Raw genomic sequence first — 27,881 nt, forward strand, 5'->3', positions numbered from 1 at the left:
CTTTCGAAATGCAAATGGTCATGGGTTTGGAAGGTGCTGTCTAAGGGGCCTTGGTGAATTTCTGCACAGCATCTTGTAGATGTTACACATTGCTGCTCCAGAGTGTAAGGAATGAATGTCTGTGAACGTGGCACTAATCAATTATCTGTTATGTCTTAGATGGTGTCAAACCTCGAGTGTTGTTGCATTTAATCCAGGCAAATGGGAGGGGAAGCACATGACTGTTCGACAAAATATTACTTTGTTAATGTTTCTGTTGTTTACCATTAGAGGGGGTGTGGTGGGTACTGAGTGAAAACTGTATGCAGAGTTCTAAACAGGATGAAGTAAAACAGCTCACAACCACTGTTGTATTCCAGCTTACACATACTAGTAAATTTAATCATATTAATAAACCTTTGTCAAGTTGTTCAATAAAATAAAACTCAACAGCCATTATGGCATTGTCAAATACTTCCATGACTTAGTTCCACGATCCAAATTGGCTCCAATACTCTCCCTTGCAGAACTTTATCAAAAGGCTTCTGGAAATCCAAGTAGAGCACATCTTTCTGACACTAGTTTTCTTCTATAGGAATGAAGTTCCATTGTGATGTGAATTTTAAGGAGCTCAATATGAATAATTATAGTTTGAAATGCATTCTTTATATTAATATCTCAAAACCTGTGTCTCTTGTAACATTTAATTCGTTTGCGTTGCTTTCTTCAACCTGTAATAACTAACGTAAAACATCATTTGTACATACCACTTTCTGATCTGGCATGAATGTTTTCACATCTCCATTGAAGAATGTGATTGTGACAGATTGGCCATCCGCACTGACCTCCTTTCTTGTGCCATTCCGAAAGGTGATAATTCGACTACCATTTGTCAGAAATTGTTCCAACTGGGCGTAAAAAAGATAGATGGTCACCTCAATATAACAGATGGCCATGTACACCTGTCAACTTTTCTCATCTTTGACAGAATTTTCTTAAGAATAAGTATATTTTACGATTGTAATTTTATAAGCAAATATTGTAAAAAAACTTTAAACTTGTTATGATGAACAATCTTATAGAGGGTGCTATTCTCATTTTTAAAGTTTTGCACAATAACCAGCTGATATTGAATATCTAATCCATCAATTCATTTACATTGATTACAAATCAACAATAATCATTTTTGCAGCTAAACCAAAAATGAGCTGAAAACTCAGCTCTCATTTGTTACTGAAATATTATAAAACAAATGCTTTAGCTTTAGTTTAACCATTTTAACCATTTTTGAGCAGACAGGGGGAGCCCTAAATGAGTTTTTGCTTCGGTTTTCACGAAGGAAAGGGACCTTGTTGTGAATGAGAACTTTGAGGAGCACGAAAACAGGCTTGAACAGATCAAGATTGAGGAAGTTGATGTGCTGGAAATTTTGGCGAACATTAAGATTGATAAGTCCCCAGGGCCAGACCAGATTTATCCTAGGTTGCTCCGGGAAGCGAGAAAGGAGGTTGCTAAGCCGCTGGCGAAGATCTTTGCTTCCTCACTCTCCACAGGAGTGGTACCGGAAGATTGGAGGGAGGCAAATGTTGTTCCTCTTTTCAAGAAAGGGAACAGGGAAATCCCTGGAAATTACAGACCAGTCAGTCTTACGTCTGTGGTCAGCAAGGTTTTGGAAAGAATTCTGAGGGATAGGATTTATGACTATTTGGAGAAGCATAGTGTGATTAAAGGGAGTCAGCATGGCTTTGTGAGGGGCAGGTCATACCTTACAAATCTTATTGAGTTCTTTGAGGAAGTCACGAGACAGGTTGACGAGAGTCGAGCAGTGGATGTGGCGTACATGGACTTCAGCAAGGCATTTGATAAGGTTCCCACAGCAGACTCATTGATAAAGTCAGGAGGTATGGGATACAGGGTGACTTGGCTGTCTGGATTCAGAATTGGTTGGCTGACGGGAGGCAGATTTTGGTTGTAGATGGTAAGTATTCTGCCTGGAGGTCAGTGCTGAGTGGTGTCCCGCAGGGCTCTGTTCTTGGGCCTCTGCTCTTTGCAGTTTTTATAAATGACTTGGATGAGGAGGTTGAGGGGTGGGTTAACATGTTTGCTGATGACACAAAGGTTGGAGGTGCCGTTGATAGTATCGAGGGCTATTGCAGGCTTCAGCGAGACATTGACAGAATGCAGAGCTGGGCTGAGAAATGGCAGATGGAGTTCAACCTGGATAAATGCAAAGTGATGCATTTTGGAAGGTCGAACTTAAATGCTGAATATAGGATTAAAGGCAGGATTCTTGGCAGTGTGGAGGAACAGCGGGATCTTGGTGTTCAAGTGCATAGCTCCCTCAAAATTACCACCCAGGTGGATAAAGTTGTTAAGAAAGCATATGGTGTTTTGGTTTTCATTAACGAGGGATCGAGTTTAAGAGCCGCGAGGTGATGCTGCAGGTTGACAAAACCCTGGTGAGACCACACTTGGAATATTGTGTCCAGTTCTGGTCGCCCTATTATAGGAAAGATGTGGAGGCTTTGGAAAGGGTGCAAAGGAGGTTTACCAGGATGCTGCCTGGACTGGAGGGCTTGTCTTACGAGGAGAGATTGACTGAGCTCGGACCTTTCTCTCTGAAGAGAAGGAGGAAGAGAGGTGACCTGATCGACGTGTACAAGGTAATGAGAGGCATGGATAGAGTTGATAGCCAGAGACTTTTCCCCAGGGCAGGATTGACTGCTAAGAGGGGTCATAGTTTTAAGGTGTTAGGAGGAAGGTATAGAGGAGACGTCAGAGGGAGGTTCTTCACCCAGAGAGTTGTGAGTGCACGGAATAGTTTACCAGTGGTAGTCGTGGAAGCGGAGTCATTAGAGGCATTTAAGCGACTGCCGGACATGCACATGGACAGCAGTGAATTGAGGGGAATGTAGGTTAGGTTATTTAATTCTTGGATTAGGAATATTCCAAGGCACAACATCGTGGGCCGAAGGGCCTGTACTGTGCTGTACTTTTCTATGTTCTATGTTCTATGTTCTATTTTATAGGAATAAAGTAAGTTCAAGTCAGGTACCTGTTCTGTACCTCGGCTAATTTTGTTCTCTGTTTACCCCAAGTAGCAGGGATATAGAATGGCATCAAAACCATTCAATTTCTACAGTTGGGATACCTTATAATTGGGATTAAAATTCAAACAACCATTTTCTACATTTGTATCAAGTGATGGTTTGATAATAGGCCAATTAGATTTTTATTTATACTTAAAATTATTACATATAATATATGTAGATTTGTAATGAAACACATAAGAATGTTCGTATGAAATATGATAAAAACCACTTCGCCTAACGGATTCATTCTTTCAAAAAGACTATATGTGAAACTTATACTATTGTGCATTCTACTCATCTTGGATATGAAGTTACAAATGATTAACATTTAGTAACCAATTCAATTAACAGCTTGTGATGCATCACCAGGTCAACCCAAACAGTAGTCTCTCCTGGTGCTCAGTAACTGTTGCTTCCTTTCTAAAGTTGGTTTTCTTATGTTTCAGTCCTGATGACTGCAAGATGAAAACATTAGACCATAAATTAGGCCATTTATCAAGATTCTGGACTCAGGAAGAATTTCTATGGATCTTAGCATAGTTAATGTAACCCCACTATTTAAAAAGGGAGGTAAAGAGAAAACAAGAAATTATAGGCAGGTCAGCCTGACATTGGTAGTACTTGACATTGGGAAAATGCTGGACTCCATTCTAAAAGGTGAAAAAGACTCTGACTATCCATGAGATAGCAAGAACTGCCAGCTGGAGTCAGAGATAGCACAGTATTGAGCTGGAGGAGCACAGCAGGCCAGGTAGCATCGGCGAAGCAGGAACATTGACACTTTGGGTCAGGACACTTCTTCAGAAAATCCTCAAGAAATTTCTAAAGAAGGGTCCCGACCTGAAACGTCAGCTTTCCTGCTCCTCTGATGCTGCTTGGCCTGCTGTATTCATCCAACTCTGCACCTTGTTATCTCTTATGTCTAAAGGAGATGTGAGAAGCAAGCTTTTTACACAGAGGGTGGTAAAAGCACTGTAGAGGAGATGGTGGAGGCAGATACAACAGCAATGTTTAAGATACATTTTGACACATAAATGAATAGACAAGGAATAGAGGGATATGGACCATGTAGAGGCAAAAGATTTTCAGTTTACAAAGGCATCAGGTGTTGGCAGTGTCTTGATGGACCAAAGGTCCTGTTCCTGTGATACACTGTTTTTTTTCTAAAAGATGTAAAAGCAGATCACTTGGAAAACAGTGACAGGATCGGACAAAGTCAGCATGGATTTACAACAGGGAAATCATGCTCAACAAATCTACTGGAATTTTTCAAGGGTGTAACTTGTAGTGTTGATAAAGGGAGCCTAGTCGATGTGGATTATTTGGACTTTCAGAAGGCTTTTGATAAATTCCCACATCAGGCATTGGTATTTAAAATTAAAACACATGGGATCGCTGGGTAGTGGATAAAGAACTGGTTTGCAGACAAGCAACAAAGGGTAAGAATGAATGGGGTCATTCTCTGTGTGACTGACAGAGACAAGTGCTTGCCGCAGTGATTGGCGTTTGGACCTGAACTATTCTCAAATATATATTAATGATTTAGATGAGGAACTATGTCCAAGGTTGCAGACACATAGGTAGGTGGGACAATGAACTGTGAGGAGGATGCTAACGCATTTCAGTATGATTTGTATAAATTGAGTGAGTGGGAAAATGAGGTTGTCTACTTTGTTAGCAGAAAAAACTGGAAGGGAGATTATCTAAATGGTGATAGATTGGGAATGGGGAAGGTGCAATGAGACCTGGGTGTTGTGGCACACCATTTGCTAAAAGTAAGCATGCGGGTACAAAAGACAATACAGAAAGCAAATGGCACATTGGCCTTTATAGCAAGAGGTTTGAGTACAGGAGTAGGAATGTCTTTCTGTAATATTATAGGTTATGGAAGGAAAGCAACAAAGATTTATCAACTACTTCCTGAGATGGCAGGACTAACATATGAAGAGAGATTGAATCGGTTAAAACAAGCATTTCGAGGAATGAGGGGGGAATCTCATGCAAACCTTTAAACCTCTAACAGGTCTAGACAGGGTAAATGCAGGAAGGGTGTTTCTGATTACAGAGGAGTCCAGGACCTGTTGTCACAGTTTAAGATAACAGGGTTGGCCACTTGGCACTCAGATGAAGAGAAATGTCTTCACCCAGAGAGTGGTGAGTCTAATGGAATTCTCCACCATAGAAAGTATTTGAGGCTAAATCATTGAAGCTGATTCTCAAGATGGAGTCAGTCACAGGTTTTAGTGTTGAAAGAATCAAAGAGTACGAGGAGAATGCAGAAACAGGGTATTGATTTGGATGATCACTCGTTATTTTATCGAATGGTACAGCATGCTCGAAGGGCCCAATGGCCTACTCCCACTCCTATTTTCTATATTTTTTTGATAAGTAGAATATATCAGATTTCATTTAATTTTTTGAGGGTGTAGCTAACATGGTAGACTGGAAATGACTATGGTGTCAATATATGGCATTGCAGAATGCATGCAGTAAAGTTCTACGTAATGTTCATGAAATAGGAAGCAAGTCATTACTGTGATATTACATTAACTATGCAGTGCAAGACAACATGGAGGAGTATTAGGCATGAGCTCTATTTGGAAGGAGGTGGTATCTCAAAATAATCAGTGCTGGGCCTCAACCGTTCCCCACATCTACGCATGACTTGAATAATGCAATAAAAAGCTTAAATCCAAGTTAACCAATGACACTGTTAATAGCTTTATAATGTAGTGTAAATGGGTGATTTTGAGTTATTTTTAAACAACAAAAAGTTAGAAACAGTGACAGCATAAAGGCAATTAGGGATATACATCAATCAATCAAATACAGTGATCAGGTTCACTAAACGAAATGGCCCATTAAATGCTACTGTAATGAGGAAATGTTATCTGAGATATTAGTTAATGACATCGTTAACTGAACATATAGATATCTTGAACTTCTTGAAAAGAATAGTTTTGCAAAGAAACAAAAACTTGGATACATTAACAAAAAAAATTTTAGTGTTGCAAAGAACTACTTACTTGAATAGAGACATTTTCAGAGAGAAATCACATGACCCAGTTTATGGGTGAAAATAAAACTTACTCTGAACACAGATAGAGAAAACTTGTCAGAGGGATAACAATATTTGCCTTTCTCCCTCTTTCTCTGAAAGCAATCTCATCTTGGTTTGTAAGGTGAAAAAGTCCTGGAAGAGCCTATCATCATTGATGTTGTGTCAAAGAACAATAAAGAATAAAGAAAATTACAGCGCAGGAACAGGCCCTTTGGCCCTCCAAACCTGCGCCGATCCAGATCCTCCATCTAAACCTGTCGCCTATTTTCCAAGGATCTGTATCCCTCTATCCCTGCCCATTCATGTATCTGTCTAGATCCATCTTAAATGATGCTATTGTGCCTGCCTCTACCACCTCCGCTGGCAATGCGTTGCAGGCACCCACCACCCTCTGCCTAAAGAACTTTCCAGGCAAATCTCCCCTAAACTTTTCTCCTCTCACCTTGAAATCGTGACCCCTGGTGATTGAGTCTCTTACTCTGAGAAAAAGCTTCCTGCTATCTACCTTGTCTATACCTCTCATGATTTTGTAGTCCTCAATCAGGTCCCCCCTCAACCTCCGTCTTTCTAATGTAAACAATCCTAATCTACTCAACCTCTTTTCATAGCTAGTGCCCTCCATACCAGGCAACATCCTGGTGAACCTCCTCTGCATCCTCTCCAAAGCATCCGCATCCTTTTGGTAATGTGGCGACCAGAACTGTACGCAATATTTCAAATGTGGTATAACTAAAGTCCTAAACAACTGTAACATGACCTGCAAACTCTTGTACTCAATGCCCCGTCCGATGAATGAAAGGATGCCATATGCCTTCTTGACCACTCTATCAACCTGCGTGGACACCTTCATGGTACAATGGACCTGAACACCCAGATCTCTCAGTGCATCAATTTTCCCCAGGGCTTTTCCATTTGCCATACAGTCACTCTTGAATTGGATCTTCCAAAATGCATCACCTCACATTTGCCTAGATTGAACTCCATCTGCCATTTCTCCACCCAACTCTCCAATCTACCTATATTCTGCTGCATTCTCCGACAGTCCCCTTCACTATCTGCTACTCCACCAATCTTAGTGTCATCTGCAAATTTGCTAATCAGACGATCTATACTTTCCTCCAGATCATTTATGTATATCACGAACAACAGTGATCCCAACACTGATCCCTGTGGAACACCACTGGTCACTGTTCTCCATTTTGAGAAACTCCCTTCCATTACAACTCTGTCTTCTGTTGTCCAGCCGGTTCTCTATCCATCTAGCTAGTACACCCTGGACCCCATGTGACTTCACTTTCTCCATCAGCCTACCATGAGGAACCTTATCAAATGCCTTACTGAAAGCCATGTATATGACATCCACAGCCCTTCCCTCATCTGTCAACTTTGTCGCTTCCTCAAAAAATTCTATCAAGTTGGTCATGACCTTCCCTGCACAAAACCATGCTGGCCTATCACTAAAAAGCACATTTTCTTCCATATGTAAATAGATCCTATCCCTCAATATCTTCTCCAGCAGCTTCTCTACCACTGACATCAGGCTCACCGGTCTATAATTACCTGGATTATCCTTGCAAACCTTCTTAAACAAGGGGACAACAGTAGCAATTCTCCAGTCCTCCACGACCTCACCCATGCTCAAGGATGTTGCAAAGATTTCTGTTAAGGCTCCAGCTATTTCCTCTCTCACTTCCCTCAGTAACCTGGGATAGATCCCATCTGGACATAGGGATTTGTCCACCCTAACACCTTTTAGAATACTAAACACAACACACCTCCTTATGCCGATTTGACCTAGAGTAATCAAACATCTAGCCCTAACCTCAACATCCGTCATGTCCGTCTCCTCGGTGAATACCGACACAAAGTACTTACAAAGTACTTACTTATAAAGAATCTCACTCATTTTCTCTGACTCCTCACATAACTTACCTCCTTTGTCCTTGAGTGGGGCTAACTCTTTCTCTAGTTACCCTCTTGCTCCTTTTGTACAGCCCTTAACAGAGAAGGCAAAATCTATTCCACTACTTCCAGAATTAGAGAATTCAAAACAGGAGATTGATAGTGAAGCATGGTTGTTAACTGCCAATCATCACCTATTTGCTGCATTCTCCATGGTATACCTTTATCAAGAAGAGTTTGTTTGTCACCCAATCAGTACATCTCCTCTCGTATAGTATGAATGTTGTTTTACCTTTATATTAGTATTCTTGCAAATTGTCCTAATTAGCGCAAGATGAAAATTATCAACAGCATCTTTTTTTTATTCAAACTCTGTTGCAACCAGAAGACAAGTGGAAAAAGGAATCAGTCCACCTCTCTTAATTGTTTCATTACATTATTTCTTGTAGTAGAAGGCTAGAATGTAAAGAAAGGGAAACTGCTATAACAGCACAAAACCCTTGTTAGACTATGTACAATTCTGGTAAGATTGTTACCATTTAAAAATTTTTTACAGAATTAAAAGGGTAGATTGATATAAGTTTTGTTCCTGCAGGTGGCGATGTTCTTAACAAAAGAACACACATTAAAATAAGAAACAAGATCATTCAGGAGAGAAGTTAAGGAACACAAGGTAATACAAAGCATAGTACAAAAGGATGATTCCTCCCAGAGGTAAAAAAAAGCACAATTGATAACAATTTATGATCCAGACATTTTTGCTAGATAATGAATGGAGTGTGGAGCTAAGGCAAGTAAAAGGAGTCATGGTAGAGTTTGATCTAATTGAACCTTTGAACACGTTCAAGAAACTGAATGGTCTGCTCCTACTCCAAAGTACAGCCATTTCCCTCTCCTTTGTATGAAGCTATGCAGTACTCTTTTTGTAAATCCAGCCAAAGAAGCGACAAATGCAGCCGAGAGAACTCAGGAAAGATTTCAGTGCAGCTTTGTTTGTGACAGTAGTATTCCACCTTTACAGTGATTGATCATTTTCGCAACAAATTATTCTAAATTAATTTAAATATTTTGATTAAAAAGTAAGAATTAATTGCACCAATAAATACAAAATATTAAGTACCAAATATTTCTTTCTCACAAATACTGTATTTAATATATTTTTATTGACCTTTTACCTTGCCATCTGGGTACTGAATTTCTTCTCTGACATTATCGTATGTAACTTTCCTCTTAAAGTAAGTAGAATCTCTTCTTGATAAAATAGAGCTTGGCCGTGAAACCTGAAAAATTGAAAATAATTTCTTATAGCTAGTTGAAGATAAAGAACTGTGGTTGAATATTAAAAGACAACAATTATAGAGGAATCCTGAAATAAAGCTATAGCTAGGTTATGGCTTTAAAGGAAGATCACATAAGTGAAATCAAATTGGTGGACACTGGAAACACATTACTGAATGGCTGTTCTTTGTCTCTCCTCCTGATTCATACCATTTTCATACAAGTAGATTATCTGCAGTGTTCTGTTTTTACTATGTGGATAATGAAACCATATTTTGGATATTCAAAGGTTATCAATGAGATCATGGTATACTACAAAGTAATTAGAAAAAAAATGAATAAGTTCTAGGTAAAACCAATGTGATCTTTTTACAATAATCTGTTGAGTTATTTTTACTATAATAATGCTGACATCATCTTATTAATGGGACTTACACATCACACAGAGATTTTTAAAAGTGTAAGTATGTATTTGCACAAGAACAATTGATTACAATCTCCCTTCAATATACTGCTTTTACATTATGAAACAAAATGTGCTGAAGCTTGAGCAGTTATATTTTCCATCTTCAAAAGGTGCTCTGTTTTAAGCAAGTAAATGAACAAAATATGGAGGGAATTTTATTCTGACCTAATTTGACAAAAACATATTTACACTCAGAAATGTCACTTTTTGGCACACCTTGCTGCGCCTGGCTAATGTTTAGTTTCATACTCCAGACTGAATCAAAGTCAAATACATAGTTTATTAAGGAAACCAACAACACTGACTGTAAGGATTGCCCGTAACTGAGTGGTACAAAATGGCTTTTAGAGCAGCCCATACACAAAATGGTTGTTAGGGCTGCCCACAACTATTGCTGACAAAACGTTTTCTCGAGGTTGCAAATGACACAAAAGAAGATTTTAATAAAACATTTAACAGCATTTGAACAATAGTAACTCTAAAGGCATAGAACATTTGCAGCTAACACATTGGATAATAACATTTGACATTTGATTCAACTCTGTAAGCCATAGACAAAACAATTAATGTTTGCAGTTGACACACAAGATAACAACATTTAAACAATAGCACATTTGACTATGTCATACTAATTAGCTGTTTAATCAATAATTATAGATCCAAATTAGTTCATAAAAGGATTCAAACTAGATCGCAAATGGATAACAATTAGTTCAGCAAGTGTGGCACGAAAAGTCTCTCTGTCTTTTTTTCGTTCCCTTAAGACACTGGTATGTGAATTGGAATATGCTAAACCACATAACTTTATTGGAACTGATTAAAAGTCAATATTCTTTTGGTTTTCCTGTGATGAGAAATTTAAAATTCCAGTTCTAATTATTTAGCAATTCTGGCAAATATCACTCGGACAGTAACCATTGTGAAAAACTTCAAGAACATTGTGAAGGCTGTGATTTGGCCACAAGTCTGTCCATCTCAGTTAAGATGCAGTACAAGAGAGCCAATCAGACAGTGACAACTTGACTCTGCTGACCAATAATAATCAAGGGTGGCATGTGCACTCAAAGTTAAAATGTATAAGACAAGACATTCTGAAGCCTGAGATAATGGAAACTGCAGATGCTGGAGAATCCAAGATAACAAAGTGTGGAGCTGGATGAACACAGCAGGCCAAGCAGCATCCTAGGAGCACAAAAACTGACGTAGCGGGCCCTGGCCCTTACAGATGAAGGGTCTAGGCTTGAGTCGTCAGCTTTTTGCTCCTAAGATGCTGCTGGGCCGGCTGTGTTCATCCAGCTCCACACTTTGTTACATTCTGAAGCCTGTGTGCTTTCTTGTGTCCTTGTGCTGTACGATGGTAACTAAACAAACAAAGGTTACCAGGAATCCGCCCCCAACTCGGGCTGTCATTGAAAAAAATAGGAGATTTAACAGTGACATTAAAATATGCAAACCTTCTGTTCAAGTTCAAAACTATCCAGTGGAGTCTTTTTTCCTCTTGGGGTTGCACTGCGACTCCTGCAGCCTGAAGAAGGTCTCTCTTGCGATCTGACTGCTGAGTTCTGATTTAAAGTTCGTGTTTCTTGTATCTGTGTTAACAATGTATAAAATAATTAATAAAAAACAATTCTGTACAAAAATATACTTGTTCAATGCTGGCATTACAGAAGCACATCACTTCTGTTTAATCATGGGTTATCTATTTAATCAGTAATATTTGGTTTGCTTTTAATTTATTATGATGCAGATAGAACTGAACAATCAAAGCCACAACAATTTATGAACTTCAGACAAATAAATAATGAGTCTAAAATACTCTTGGTTACCAAAAAAAATTTCAAACACGAGTACATATGATACAGAAGTAACAACTGCTGAATCAGCAAGTTGTGCCTTTGTTCAATTTCTACTACTGTACAGTGCTAGAAAAATGGAAGAATGTAACATCATGGTAGTAGGAACAATATGCAGTGGTGTAGGCATCCTTCTATTTTTGTTACAGTCATTTCTGCTTCAAATTCCAGTTTCAGGCTAATATAATGTTCCATGCAAGCTTCCAGTGTCCAATCCCACCATTAGAAATTCACATTCATTTTAAAGGAAAAATATTTCTACATTTTTTACAAGTTTAAGTCTTATAATTTAAACTGTGGAGTTATAAAAGTAAAGTGATAATGCTCCTTGAAAGCTTAATGGGTTAAACATTTAGACTAATAAATAAAACCTTCAATCTCTGATAGAGAAGCCTCTTATTTCATGACTGTATCTACCCCAAATATCTGCAAGCAATCTGTGTTTCAGCCAAACAGGAAAGTAAAATTCTGACTTCTGATGCTGTTTCTATTCCTTGCTGCCAACCAAACTTGCTGCCCAGGCGTCATCCCCAAGATTGTTAGGTCTCAGGGTTGTACCATGTGAAGTCAGTGGCCTATAATTGCATGCCGAGAACATGCATCTAAATACATTAGACTCATTTCATACTGAAACTCAGGCTTCTTGTGCAAAGCTCCCATCAGTGCATTGCATTGAAATAAATTCATACACAAATCAATGTTCTTTCCATTCTGCCAAAATCATGTGCCATCTACCATGATGCAAACTTTAGACAGACAAGTTAAGTTCACTTCAATAAAGACCTCATGTTGAATATTGTGCTGTGCTGTACACTTGAACATGGGGCTGAAAAGTCTCAAGGAAATAGTCCTCACCAAAGTCCACAGAGATCCATCAGTAAGGGAGTCCCGGCCCAGTAAGTCAAATGTATCTTCCAATATCAGTCTAGGGAATTGGTCATAGTCAAATATCATGGTCGGGTGTACTTGGTGAGGGGTCTGTGTCTCTGCAATCCAGGGAGTGGGTCACTCTAATTGCCATGGCTCCATAGCGGACAGTCCAGGGGAAGGGATAATGCAGTCAGGAGATGTACAGGCACCAGTCAGGGATCTGGTTACTTCATGTCCAGATCTGTTCTAGTTAGGTGGCTCAAAGAGGGTGTGCTGCAGTTAAACCCATCAGGTCATTCCAGAACTACTAAGAAGAAAGTGGGTTGGGGGGGAAAGAAAGGGAGGGAGATATTGCTGCAGGACAGATCCTTAGGATCCTATTGACTAGGAGTCAGGGCTCCAGGGCCAGATGGGGGAATGGCAGTTGTGAAAGGAGGAGGGATAAGGTAAAGCTTGTGTGGGAATGGGGTCTTATGGGAGTGAGTTTGATCCATGGTCAGTATCACACTGGCTTCAAGTGAAGATCACTGTATGATTACACTTTGTACAATTAATTCAAAGGCCAGTGGGTGGGCAGGGGAGGGGGGCAAATGAAAGTTTGTCTGTGGTTTGGGTAGGGACTTGGGGAGGCTAGGGTGTTTTGGGGGAGAGTTATCAAGAAGTGGATCTGGATGTCTATGGGCTAGTTGACAGGTAGAGCTGGAGGTTGGAAACCACTGCCTGGGGTGGGTTCACTGTGACTTTGCATCAGGCTAAAAATTGAAACTATGCAAAGGGAAAGAAAATGACCAAACTCATCATTCGAGAATAATACTAAACACATCCCCAAGCCATTACCATTTTTAAAGGTCTGGAAAAATCAAAGGTCACCAACACTGGATCATTCATTAAGGTTCCGTTCAGCTTCTCAAAAGCTGCTTGGCATTGTGCTGACCTTACCACTTTTGCTTATTTCTTTAACAAATTTGTTGAACTTAAATCCATTGTGCTAATATTATGCACAAATATATGGTAAAATACATAAATTTCTACAAATCTCATGAGTTTTCAATTAGTTTTAGGAACAAGAAATTCTATTATATCACTTTTGCTGTCTGGCAGCGCTTGTCCTCATCCTACAATATATCTGAGGTAAGATACTTCTTCTTCTCCAAATTTATTTTTGGCAAAGTTATTACTAAACCAGCCAACTGTGATGCTTAAACAGGTCTTCTACTCATCTAACATGCTATTCCTGTGTGTCGCTATATAGCACAACATCATGTAAATAAACTACATAGAGTTACAAAGCATAATATCAGACCCTTCAGTCCACTCGTCCATGCCGATCAGATATCCTAAACTGATCTAGTCCGATTTGGCCCATACTCCTCTAAACCCTTCCTAATCATGCACCAATCCAGATGCCCTTTAAATGTCGTAATTCTACCCGCCTCCACCACCTCTTTTGGCAGCTCGTTCTATACATGCACCACCCTCTGCATAAAGAAATTGCCCCTCAGATCCCTTTTAAATCTTTCCCCTCTCACCTTAAACCTATGCCCTCTTCAGTTTTGGACCCCCCTACCCCAGGAAAAAGACCTTGGCTAGTCATCCTATCCATGCCTATCATGATTTTATAAACCTCTAGAAAGTAACCTTTCAGCTTCTGATGCTCCAGAGAAAAAAAGTCCCAGCCTATTTAGCTCTCCCTATACCTCAAACCCTCTAACCCTTGAAGCATCCTTGTATATCTTTTCTGTATCCTCTCAAGTTTAGAACATAGAACTGTACAGCACAGCATAGGCCCTTTGGCCCACAATGTTGTGCCAAACTTTTACCCTAAAACGAAAGTCTATCTAACCTCCACTGTTACCTTATAACATCATCCATATGCCTATCTAATGACCGTTTAAATGCCCCTAATGAGGCGGACTCCACAACCCTCTCTGGCAATGCATTCCACGCCCTGACCATTCTCTGAGTAAAGAACTTACCTCTGACATCTACCCTATATCCACCTCCACTAGTATTCCCCTCGTAATAGCTACCTCCACCCTCAGAAAAAGTCTCTGGCTATCCACTCTATCTCTACCTCTGATCAGTTTGTATACCTCTATCAAGTCACCTCTCATCCTTCGAGAAAAGCCCTAGCTCTGTCAACCTTTCCTCGTAAGAACTTCCCTCCATTGCAGGCAAGATCCTGGTAAATCTCCTCTGCAAGTTTTCCCACACTTCCACATCCTTCCTGCAATGAGGTGACCAGAACTGGATACAATACTCCAACTGTGGCCAAACCAGGCTTTTGTATAGCTGGAGCATAACTTCGCAGCTCTTGAACTCAATCCCTCTTTTAATGAAAACTAACACAACATACACCTTCTTAATAACTCTATCAACCTGGGTGGCAGCTTTCAGGGAACTGTGGACATGAACCCCAAGATCCCACTGCTCCTCCACACTGCCAAGAACCTTTCCGTTAACCTTGTATTCTGCCTTCAAATTTATCCTTCCAAAATGAATCACCTTATACTTTTCAGAGTTAAACTCCATCTGCCACTTCTCAGCCCAGCTCTGCATTCTATCAATGTCCCTTTGTAGCCTAGGACAGTCCTCCGCACTATTTGTAACTCAACCCACCTCTGTATTGTCCGCGAACCTACTAATCCACCTTTCCACTCCTACATCCAAATCATTCACAAAAATCACAAATAGAAGAGGACACAGAACAGATCCTTGTGGTACACCAATTGTAACTGAGCACCATGTTGAATATTTTCTGTCCAGTACCACCCTTTGTCTTCTAAGGATCAGCCAATTCTGAATCCATTCTGCTGCATTACCCCCACCCCATGCCTCCTTACTTTCTGCATGAACTCCATGGGGAACCTTATCAAACACCTTACTTAAATACATGTATACCACATCCACTGCTCTATTTTCATCCATGTGTTTGGTCACCTCTTCAAAGAATTCAATAAGGTTTGTGAGGCATGATCTACCTCTCACAAATCCATGCTGACTATCACGTATCAAACTGTGCCTATCCAAGTGATCGTAAATCCTATCTCTCAGAGCCCTTTCCAATAATTTGCCCACCACTGAAATAAGACAAACTGGCCTGTAATTTCTGGGGCTATCCCTATTCTCTTTTTTGAACAACGGAATGATGTTTGCCATTCTCCAATCTTCCGGCACTATACCTGCGGACAATGAGGACAAAAAGATCTTTGCCAAAGGCCCTGCGATCTCTTCCCTCATTTCCCATAGAATCCTTGGATAAATCTTATTAGACCCGGAGGACTTATCTATCATCAAGTTCCTCAAAACTCTCAGTACGTGTTCCCTACTAACATCCACCTCCTCTAGCCTACCAGCCTGTTTCACGCTGTCCTCACCTACACTAGGTCCCTCATTAAGGATCTCTTCTATCTCTTTAGGCTCTGGACACAAATTCCCTTTACAATTCTTGATTGACCCTACCCTTTCTCTGGTCATTCTCTTATTCCTCATGTACGTGTAAAAGGTCTTGGGGTTTTCCTTGATCCTATCTGCCAAAGTTTTCTCATGCCCCCTTACAGCTCTCCTAAGCCCTTTCTTCAGCTCCTTCCTGGCCGGCTTGTATCCTTCTAGAGCCTTTTCCAATCCTTGTTTCCTAAACCTTACGCAAGCATCCTTCATCGTCTTAACTAGTCATTCGTCCTCTCCTGAGAAGTAAGGCTCCCTCACTCAGCTGCATCTTCCCTGACTGCTAGGGGCATATTGAGCACATGCAGTGGATATTCCTTGAAGAACCTCCTCATTTCTATAGTGCTCTTCCCTGACAGCATTTGTTTCCATTTTAATTTATCCGGTTCTTGATTAATGGAGTAATAATTACTCTTCCCCCAGTTATAAACCTTACCCTGCTGTATGTAAGATAACAAAGTATAGAGCTGGATGAACACAGCAGTCCAAGCAGTATCTTAGGAGCAGGAAAGTACCAATCCTTTTCCATGATGATTGTAAAAGTAACAGTGTTGTGATCGCTACTGCCTAAATGCTCTCCTACCAACAGGAATGACACTTGGCCCGGTTCGTTGCCAAGCACCAAATCCAAAGTGGCCTCTCCTCGTGCTGGTCTATCTCCATACTCTATCCTTCCTGAATGCACTGGACAAAATCTGTTCCATCTAAATTATTACAACTAAAAATTTTCTGATCAATTTTCAGAAAGTTGAAGTCACCCAGGACTACAACTCTATGAATTCTACATCTTTCCAATATCTGCCTCACAATCCGGTCCTCCACTTCTCTGCAACTAATAGGGGGTCTGTTAAAAAAAACCCAATAAAGTGACTGCTCCTTTCTTGTTTCTGATCTCAACCCAAACTGATTCTGTAGACAGATAATTCTCGAACTGCCTTTCAATAGCTGCTATACTGGACTGGACTAGCAATGCAACTCCACCGCCTCTTTTACCACCCTCCCTATTGTCTTTAAAGCATCTAAATCCCGTAACTTCCAGTAACCATTCCTGTCCCTGACTTACCCATGTTTCAATGGCCACAACATCGTAGTTCCAAGTACTGACCCATGCTCTGAGTTCATCCGCCTTATTTATGATACTTCTATAGCATTGAATTATATACACGTCTAACCATCCCTGTGTCCACAGTTACGCTCCATCGAACACATTTCTTTATTAACAACCTCACTCCCTGTTGTGTCTGTTGGAAGGCGGAATACCTCATCTTCTGAATTACAAATCCGGTTCCCAAGCCCCTGCCAATCTAGTTTAAACCATCCTGTATAGCTCAAGCAAACCTCCCTCCCAGGATATTTGTGCCCTTCTGGTTCAGGTGCAATGTGTCTTTTCTGTACAGGTCCCACCTTCCCCAGAGTGTGCTCCACTTACCCACATACTGGAAGCCCTTCCTGCTACACCAGCCCTATAGCCGTGTGTTTAGTTGCACTCTCTCCCTATTTCTTAACTTGTTATCAATGTGGCACTAGTAGAAATCAAGGGACAACAACCCTGGTTATCCCGGACTTCAGCTTCCATCCTAACTCCCTGTACCTGTTTTTCGCATTCTCTGTCCTTTTCCTACCTATGTCATTGGTACCGATGTGTACCAAGGCGGCTGGTTGCTCACCTTCCACCTTAAAGATCTTGAAGACACGATCCCAGATGTCACGGACCCTGGCATCTGGGATCCATCGTACCATCCATTTGTCTTGTTCGTGTTCACAGAACCGCCTGTCTGTGCCTCTAACTATTGAATCCCCCATCACAGTTGCTCTGCTATTCTCCCCCCTTCCCCTCTGAGCCACAGTGCCAGACCCTGTACCAGAGACCCGGTCCTTGTGGCCTACCACTGGTAGGTCGTCCCCCGCAACAGTATTAAAAACAGTATATTTATTGTTATGGGGAACAATCACAGGGGATCCCTGCACTGACTGTTTCCTACCCATCCCTTTCCTTACTGTCACCCAATTTCCTTCATTCTCAGGGGGAACTATGTCCCTGTAGCTCGTTTCTATCACCACCTCAGCCTCCCGAATGATTCTGTATTCATCCAGCTCCAGCTCCAGCTCCAGCTCCCTAACAGGGTTGTTGAGGAGCTCAAGCTGGGTGCATTTCCCACAGGTGAAATCAGCAGAGTCATTGCTATTGACTCTTACCTCCCACATCCTGCAGGAGGAACAGCATTTTTCTTATAGTGGAGAGACCAGAATTGTGTGCAATATTCCAAAAGAGGCCTCACCAATGTTTTGTATAGCTGTAACATGGCATCCCAACTTCTACATTCAGTACACTAACTAATGAAGGAAAGCATGCCAAACACCTTCCTCACCAGAGATAGTGGGAACTGCAGATGCTGGAGAATCCAAGATAACAAAGTATGCGGCTGGATGAACACAGCAGGCCAAGCAGCATCTTAGGAGCACAAAAGCTGACGTTTCGGGCCTGGACCCTTCATCAGAAAAGCTTCTCATCAGAAAAACGTCAGCTTTTGTGCTCCTAAGATGCTGCTTGGCCTGCTGTGTTCATCCAGCCCCACACCTTCTTCACCAGCCTGTTTGCCTGCGACTCCACTTTCAAAGAAATATGTACTTGCACTGCAAGGTCTCTTTGTTTGGCGATACTCCTCAAGACCTTACCATTAACTGTATAAGTCCTGCCTTGATTTGCCTTACCAAAATGCAACACCTCACATTTATCTGTAATATATTCAACCTACTACTCCTCAGCCCATTGGCCCATGTGCTGAATGCACTCATGATAACTTTCCTCACTATCCACTACATCATCAATTTTGGTGTCATCTGCAAGCTTATTATTCGTACCTTCTATCTTCACATCCAAGTCATTGATATAAATAACAAAAAGTAGTGGACCCAGAACCGATCCTTGTGGTACACCACTGGTCACAGGCCACCAGTCTGAATGACACCTGGTGTTTTCCTCCACTAACCTCATCCCGCCCCCCTCGACCTGTCCATCCTCCCTGGACTGACCTTTCCCCTCCCTAACTCCCCACCTACTTTCACCTTTACTGGCTCCAACCTCGACTCTTTGACCTGTCTGTCCCTTCTCCACCTATCTTCTCCTTTATAGTTATGAACCATAGCTACAACTTAATTCATAAGCATCTAGAATGTAGTTGGGGCACTCTATGGTCCAAATGACATATCCTGTTTGGTGATATTTTATTAGATCTTGATATTAATGACACTTACCAGTTCCCCTTCAATAAATCAATCTTAGAAGGGAATGCCAATTTCATTAGTACTGTCTTCTAATCGTGGTGTTGGAAATTAGCTAGTTTTCGTAACTATATTTATTTTTCCATAATCTAATTGGAATCAAGGTGATCCATCCTCTTTTGGGAACTAACAATACTGCTAAACTCCAGCTGTTTTGACTAGGCTCAATCAAGTGGTTTTCCAGTGGACAAGGGAGTCACGGAGAGAGTGGTACCTCCGGAAAGCAGATAAAGATCATAAAATTAAAAATTTCAGAGTCCCCTTCCCCACCCACATTTCTGAAGAAAGGTCTCGACCCAAATGTCAGCTTCCCTGCTCCTCTGATGCTACTTGGCCTGCTGTGTTCATCCAGCTATACACCTTGTTATCTCAGATTCTCAACCATCGGCAGTTCCTACTATCTCTGTAACAATTTCAACTGCACTGCAAAGTCTCTTCTATGTATGCCCACCTTAAAGAAGTTACCTTCTCCCTCCGGAAAAACCTCAGTGTATACCACTTCCACTGCAACCCTCTTGTAATCTCTTCGGCCCTGAAACTGCTTGACCACATCCTAAAGCAAACCAGGTACTATAGCCACATTGCCTTTCTGAGTCCCTGCCTACAGAACCGGATCATAAAATAAAATCCCCACCCTTATCTGCTTTCCTGAGGGACAACTCTCTCCGTGACTCCCTTGTCCACTTCACACTTCCCTCCAGCCACACCACCTCCAGCACTTTTCCCTGCAACCGGAGCAAGTGCTACACCTGCCCCTGTACTTCTCCCGTCACACCCATCCCAGGCCCTAAGAAGACCTTCCACATCAAACAGATGTTCACCTGCCCATCTGCTATTGAGGTATACTGTATCCACTGTTCCCATTGTGGCCTCCTCTACATTGGGGAAATTAAGCGTAGGCTTGTGGACAGCTTTGTGGAACACCTACGCTCAGTTTGCAACAAACAACTATACCTCCCAGTTGCGAACCATTTCAACTCCCCCTCCCACTCCTTGGATGACATGTCCATTCTGGGCCTCCTGCATTGCCACAATGATGCCACGCGAAAGCTGCAGGAACAGCATCTCATATTTCACTTGGGAACCCTGCAGTCCAAGAGTATCAATGTGGACTTCACAAGCTTCAAAATCTCCCTTCCCCTGACCACATCCCAAAACCAGCCCAGCTTGTCCGCGCCTCCCTACACATTCCTCCCGCCTCAAGCCCCACCCCCATCTCCTCCCACTAACCTCATCCCACCCCCTCAACCTGTCCGTCCTCCCTGGACTGACCTTTCCCCTCCCTAACGCCCCTCCTACTTTCACTTTTACTGGCTCCAACCCCGACTCTTTGGCCTGTTTGGCCTGTTTGTCCCCTCTCCACCAATCTTCTCCTTTATCCATCTTCTATGTGCCTCCCCCTCTCTCCCTATTTATTTCGGAATCCCCTTCCCCTCCACCATTTCTGAAGAAGAGTCTCAACCCGAAACGTCAGCTTCCGGCTCCTCTGATGCTGCTTGGCCTGCTGCATTCATCCAGCTCTACACTTTGTTATCACAGATTCTCCAGCATCGGCAATTCCTACTATCCATGCAATTCAACAGTTTCATTGTTTTGGTTAAAAAACATCTCAATTTTAATGGATTGCTAATCTCATGATCATGATCCAAATCAATTGGACTAAATCCATTAGATTCATTTGCGGAATGACTGGTCGCAAATCGTGAGAAACATCATCCTTTGTCCCAGTCCTGTGAGTATTTGTGACAGTACACCTTAACCATTATTTTGAGAGTCTGATATTTTTCTCCAAAGCTCCATGTTGCAGATGATACACAGTTGACTTCAATTATTTATACCCAAACGCTAATGAATTCCTGGAGGAACATTGAAGTAGCATGGGTGAGAGAGGTGAAAATGTATATAGCAAGAGCACCTAATTGTTTTCAATAAAACTTACACAACGTTTCAGAGAACCAATCTGGACATTCTCACAAGCCCACTTTGACATGCGGCCACCTACAATTTGCTTCTAGTGTCAGTAGGCCCTACTCTGCTTTGCCCTGCCCCCAATTAAAGATGCACTACAGTGTCTTTTAAATTGAAACAAGTCTGTCATGTTGGGAAATTCCCCAAGTTGATCCACTTACCACATTAGCAAAAATATGGCTGTGGGTGTTTTTAGGATAAATAAATTTGAATTTTATAGAAGCAGAAGAAATTCAACAGCCAGGCTTATACATAAAAAGGTAGGGTGACTGAAAACAGAATAATAATTGCTTCATATGTGATTCAGGGTAAGTTAAATTTAAAACAATTTATTGTTGCCTGTGTATTTTTTCATTATAAGGACATATTACAGCTTATTCACACGCTTGAATTGAAATGAGAGAAACCCAGAGAATGAAGTGGAAAAATTACACTAAAAAAGAGAAAAATTGGAACTTAGGATGAAATAAAATGAAGACAAGAACATGTTCTGTGTTTAGATTCTGTCAAAAATAGAAAAGTATCCTGGGTAATTTTGAAGATAGGTAGCATGGGTGAAGAGAAGGTACAAACAGGGAATAGATTTTTAGAAAGCTGAGAACATTGGGTCAAATCTGTGAATTAATGCCCCTAATGCAAAGCTTTGCACAGATTTCACATGTGCAGGCTATGCACTTAGACAACCTAATGGGCCACTTTAGTCCCCATGAGCAACTCTCCTGCTCAGACTACTAATTGATTAATGAAAGCTCATTAATCAATAAAATTAAACATATAGTTCAGGAAAGTATTGTATAAAAATCCAAACCTAAATAGCTTTGATTTCAATTGGGAAAAAAAAATAATAAATGTGTGCACTTTGTAAAGATTCTTATTTAAAATATCCCAAGTTGAGGCAGTTACCCAACCACATATTTTGACAGACTGACAATGATATTGAATTAAAGGGAAAGCAACATTTATACTGTGTGACAGGTGAGTAGCCAATGGTTGCCGAGCCTCTCTGATTGCTAAAGGCAATGTCATGGAGCGTCCACCAGATAATGATGACTGAAACGCAATGTTCACTGTATCCTTGCATGTGCCTGAGACACACAAGAGTAATGTCCCTCTGTGCTCTACCTTACCTATGGCCAATTCTGCACAACATGAACTAGCCAAATATTTGGGTGAATTGCTACAATCAGTTTTGAGCAGCTCCACATCCACAGTGAAGCATTTTTTTCACATTTGCAAAGATCATACGGGTCTTACGTACTGATGGTAATCAGTTCACCAAGTCACCAATTTACTGAGCAAGGGAAGTCACAGAAAATTACATTGCAGCACTAGGTCATGGGAATTTAAAACCATCACCATTGTGTGAATCGATATTCAGTGAACTTGCAAACAGTGACTTGAGCAATTGAATTCTGTTTTAATGACACCATATGTGTCTAAATAGATGGTACTGTCACAGGATCCCCAATTGACCCAGCTCTTGCAAATATCTTTGCTGAATTCCATGACAAACTCATGCAGTGGCACCTCACCTTCTATCCTGTGCATATTTCTGATATGTGGATTGTGTGTTTGTTATTTTTGAATCCACAGTGAAATGTAAGAATTTCCTTACATATCTTATTTTGCAAATGAGCTCTTGTTCCACAATGTCCGAGTTCAGAAATTGGCCAGAGGTTCTCTACTACTGTCCACTACAAACCCACCTTCATCAATCATACATGACAGAATTTCTACAGCTCTGTTCACTGTAAGATCAGTCTTATCAAAAACCTTAGCAGTGAAGTAGTGCCTATGTCATTTGTTCATCAAGCAAACTTGTTGCTGAAATAGGATGCATTAAAGTCATCTTGCAGGACAATGGCCACCCAGATCAGATCATTTCTTGGTAGGTAGGATGAACAATATCCAGGCTTGGACTGAAAAGCAGCAAGTAACATTCACACCACATAAATGCTAGGTAATAGCCATCTCCCATTAGAGAAAATCCAATCAACACCCCTTGGCATTCAGTGGTGTTACCATCAGTGAGTTCCATCAAATAGAGTCTTAGCACTTGAGCACTGATTAGATGCAATTTTCCTGGAACTACATTCACTCACTTCTGCCGCATATGTGAACTGTGGTAACTGGGAATGTAAAAATGTCTCAACATGGAAGACTGAGGGTGCCCATGTTCTCCGATTTATCGGCGGGGGCCCTGTAGAGAGGATAGGGAGGGAGAGAGCTTTTCTTTACCTGTGGAAAGGGGATAAGGAAAGCACAGAAGTATCTATATTACTGGCTATCATAAAGATGCTTCTTGTTAACTCTACCACCATTACCACCTACATCATGACTTAAACATTACCCTGCCACAAATGAATAAAAGTGAATATATATATATATCTATACATATTTAATAACTTTGAAAAAGTCCAATAAAGATGGTTGATGTAAACAGGTAACTGGACATAGCAAAAACGTTCTGGAAGCATCCCCAAGGTCAATGTCAGTCAGGCAATCAATAACCCAGGTAGTTCCCAATGGGCCTGAAATGATAACTATTTTGATATAATTTGCTACAGAAATAATGTTCTCTAAGGAAACCCCAATGCATTAGACTTAGAAATTACAGCCATCTGACATGAAGATGTTTTAAAATCTTCCCACTTATCCCTGGGATGGGCCATACTCAGTTAGTTATCTGCAGTAGAGTTTGTCTTGATGGTAACTGTTTTTCCTTCACAGCAGGCATGATCACATGACTCCCACAAAAGTCTACCCAACTGCCTTTCGAACGGTACAATTTTTAATAGCAGACAATTTAAGGGGTCAGAACTGTTCTATACTACATCTACCAACCAAATCTATGGTGTGAACTCTGAGCTGCAAAGAAAAATCCAGTGGCCTGTTAAAAACATTCAACAACCTAAGTTTGGGCATTTTCCAAGTGAAACTTCCTTTTGTCAAAAAGTGAAGGAAATGTTACATTTCAGCAGAACTTCCTCAGAAAGCTTTTGAAGAGATTTTTAGGAACAAATTGCCTGTAACTCCTCAACTGCTGGATAGTCCATCAATCCATCCCCCCCAAGGATATTCCAGACTGCTAACTCCAATTTGGGCTTTTGGACTCCACCTGAAATGCAAGGATGTTGATAACTGGTATCTAGTGGTTGTTTTGTCGTTAAGTCATTGCTAATTGAATTATCTCTTTATCCTTTCCAATTTCTACATAGCTTATATGTTCGTAAATGTGCTTGCATTGCAAGAGTTCCTCCACATCTAAGAGTATGTAAAGTAAACCCTTTCTCATATTGAAATTTTACCAATGTGGGCCTGGAAAGTCAATCCCCACAAACAACTGCATGAAAAAAAAGTGCAAATATGAATCACAATATATTTATGGAAAAGTGGTGATAATAGTGATAACATTTCTTTTAAACTCCCGATCTGTTTACAAAATAACTGATATCCACTACACTGAACTATTACAATCTTCACACACCTATCTCACAGTTCTTCAGCTGTGTGATGCATCACTCAGAAAAATAGTAGACAAAACATGAAAGAACCGCAGATGCTAGAAATCAGAAACAAAAATAGAAATAGCTAGAAAATCTCAGCAGGTCTGGCAGCATCTGTTCTGAAGAAGGGTCGCTGGATCTAAAACGTTGACTCTGATTTCTCGCCACAAATACTATCAGACCTGCTGAGATTTTCCAGCAATTTCTGTTTTTGACTCAGAAAAATAGGGCTTCTTCTACACAATTTTACAATCAATAGTCTCAGTGGAAAAAGAGATACAACAGATAATAGCAAGACGTGGCTGGATGGGGTCAGCCTGATTCCATGACATCACGAGCCTTCTAGAGCCAATACTAGCTACCAATGGGGAGTGGAGGGTGTGCAGTGGGTGATATGAAGTTCAGAGTTTGGACAGAAAGCATCTCCTCGACAATTTTGGTGCTGTGTGGAATTTTGTAAATCCCTTCCCTCCAGGTGCAGGCCGGAGGCATAAAACTGAGTGTCCTGATATGGCCATGACCTATCTATCTTCACAAACTTTACCAGTTGTAGGGAGTAGTTGGGCATCTTATCTTGGGTCAATTCATGTTTTAAAGTAGCCAATTAATAGTTTATGGGGCATGGCAGAAAGGACCATAGGTTAGACATTTTTAACTTTAGAAAGTTCATGAATCCAGACTATCATCCATGATTCCACTCGTACACAAACTTTGAACAGGATGGCCTGACTCCCCAAAACCTGCAGGGTCTTACGAGATGCCTAGTCAGCCAAGTCAGGAGTGTAGGGTGTGGATTCGCTGTATGAATCTTACTCTGCACTGTGAAGACTGCCATTGTTAGAAATGGTGGCAGGACTCCCAGAATTTGTGGGGACAAGCTGGGGACAAGCTGGGCTGGTTTTGAGATGCAGTAGGGGGAGGGGAGATTTTGAAGCTTGTGAAATTCACATTGATACCATTGGGCTGCAGGGTGCCCAAGCGGAATGTGAGTTGCTATTCCTGCAACCTTCGGGTGGCATTGTTGTGGCACTGCAGGAGTCCCAAGATGGATTTGTCATCGAAGGAATGGGAGGGGGAGTACGGACATGTCAAATTTCCTGAGCCAACTTCCCCTCCCATTCCTTCGACGACATGTCCATCTTGGGACTCCTGCAGTGCCACAACAATGCCACCCGAAGGTTGCAGGAACAGCAACTCACATTCTGCTTGGGCACCCTGCAGCCCAATGGTATCAATGTGAATTTCACAAGGTTCAAAATCTCCCCTCCCCCTACTGCCTCCCAAAACCAGCCCAGCTGATCCCCGTCTCCCTAACCTGTTTTTCTTCTCACCTATCCCCTCCTCCCTCCTCAAGCCGCACCCCCATTTCTGACCTACTAAACTCATCCTGACCCCTTGACATGTCTGTCCTTCCTGGACTGACCTATCCCCTACCTACCTCCCCACCTACACTCATCTCTACTGGCTCCATCCCCACCTCTTTAACTTGTCTGTTTCCTCTCCACCTATCTTCTCCTCTATCCATCTTTGATCTGCCTCCCCCTTTCTCCCTATTTATTTCAGAACCCTCTCCCCCTCCCCCATTTCTGAAGAAGACTCTAGGCCCAAAACATCAGCTTTTCTGCATCCTAAGATGCTGCTTGGCCTGCTGTGTTCATCCAGCTCTACACTTTGTTATCTCAGATTCTCCAGCATCTGTACTTCCTATTATCTTTGAAGCAAAGCATACTTTATTCTTACACTATAGTTAAAATACATACAAAAGAAAGAGGAATCGGGATGACCTAACTCTACTGGAAAATTTAACAGAATAATAGAGTTTTTAACAGTTCCAATGTAGTAAACCCATAAACACAGGCAAATATAGTAAAATAGATTGTCTCACATGCAATTCTAGCAGCAGGAAGAACTCCAGCTTTTAGCTATCACAGAGAGAGGAATAATAGCTTTCACATCCAACTTCAAGACACCAGCAACCTCAAAGCATTAAACTAAAATCCTAGGTCTGTGGGAGTTTGACCCCACTCCTTTGTGCTGCTTTTATTGTTCGAATTTTAAACAAAAATTACCAAGGCCTCACAAGCTGTTTATTGGCTGGTAACAGACTGCTCAACCTGTCTTCATAACAAAAAGGACAAAATTCAACTCTTAAAGCTGTAGCATTGTCCCAATGGGTTTTAGGAGAATCTGATGTCTAATCAAAGAATAAAGCAATAAATGACTGTTAAAAGATTTTTTGACTGCATTAAAGTGAAAAGGGAAAAATCTGTTCTGCAAGTTAAATTATAAATGGTTTCCAAAAACAAAAATGTAGTCAATTGTGCTTTCAGTCTGTTTGTTAGTGTAAAAGTCTTATCAGTTTCTATGCAAATTGCATTATCCCTCCAAGTCACATAACACTCTGACTTGGAACTCTGACTTGGAATTCCTTCACTGTTGCTGGTTCAAAAACAATTTTGTCTTCCCTCTGCAGTCCCCATTAAGCCAATGACAACCGTCAACATCCATACTGATTTGCCAAGTGACTTTATAGTTTGAGCCGGTGGCGTTTACATGAGGTATCAACACAAATCCCCATTCTCGTGATTGACCAGATTTTACACTTTTCATACCACTAAAATCACAAGTTCGAATGCACAAACATACCTAATGACTGGCCATTGTTCAGAATTAGAAAAACTTACTATGAAGAGAAATTAAATTGACAGTTTTCCTCAAACCTGCATTAAACATTGTACACAGCAGCAAAATAAATAATATAAACAGAAAAATATTATTTTTGATAAATATTTTAATTCTTATGTTTTAAACCCTATAAATCTATTCATGAGCAGTGCATCTTTAATTGTTTGATGTTTTCAGTTACCTGTCGTTTAGGAGTATTATTTTGAGACCTGGTAACACGCTCGGCTGTTTGTAAATGCATGCAGGAATTATCTTCTGAGCTACCTGAATTTGAAGACTGAACACCTAAAATAATTGGAGGAGATTATTAACATTTTTCTAATGAAATTAGAGAAAATTATTGACATCTTACCACATAATTTTCATGCATGAATCAAGAATTTAATGTGTGGATAGCGGCTCGTAAATTTAACAGATATGGATTAATACTATAACCTGAAAGTTGTGATGTACTTAAAGTGGTAGAGTGGAAAGAGCCAACCTCTCCCTTCA

General features: G+C 40.9%; 1 protein-coding gene across 1 annotated transcript in view; it reads right to left on the reverse strand.

Moving 5' to 3' along the window:
- The window catches only part of si:ch211-140l13.3 (centromere protein J), a 169,064-nt gene that overhangs the window by 13,661 nt on the left and 127,522 nt on the right, over window positions 1-27,881 (reverse strand). The window contains exons 14-17 of the mRNA XM_059648436.1: window positions 27,571-27,674; window positions 11,233-11,367; window positions 9,210-9,314; window positions 747-887 (exon numbers count right to left, since the gene is read on the reverse strand). Of these exons, the coding sequence (XP_059504419.1) occupies window positions 747-887; window positions 9,210-9,314; window positions 11,233-11,367; window positions 27,571-27,674 (485 nt within the window). The remainder of the gene's footprint in view (window positions 1-746; window positions 888-9,209; window positions 9,315-11,232; window positions 11,368-27,570; window positions 27,675-27,881) is intronic.

The sequence above is a fragment of the Stegostoma tigrinum genome, chromosome 9 (genome assembly GCF_030684315.1).
Source record: "Stegostoma tigrinum isolate sSteTig4 chromosome 9, sSteTig4.hap1, whole genome shotgun sequence".
In the NCBI taxonomy this organism is placed as follows: Eukaryota; Metazoa; Chordata; class Chondrichthyes; order Orectolobiformes; family Stegostomatidae; genus Stegostoma; species Stegostoma tigrinum.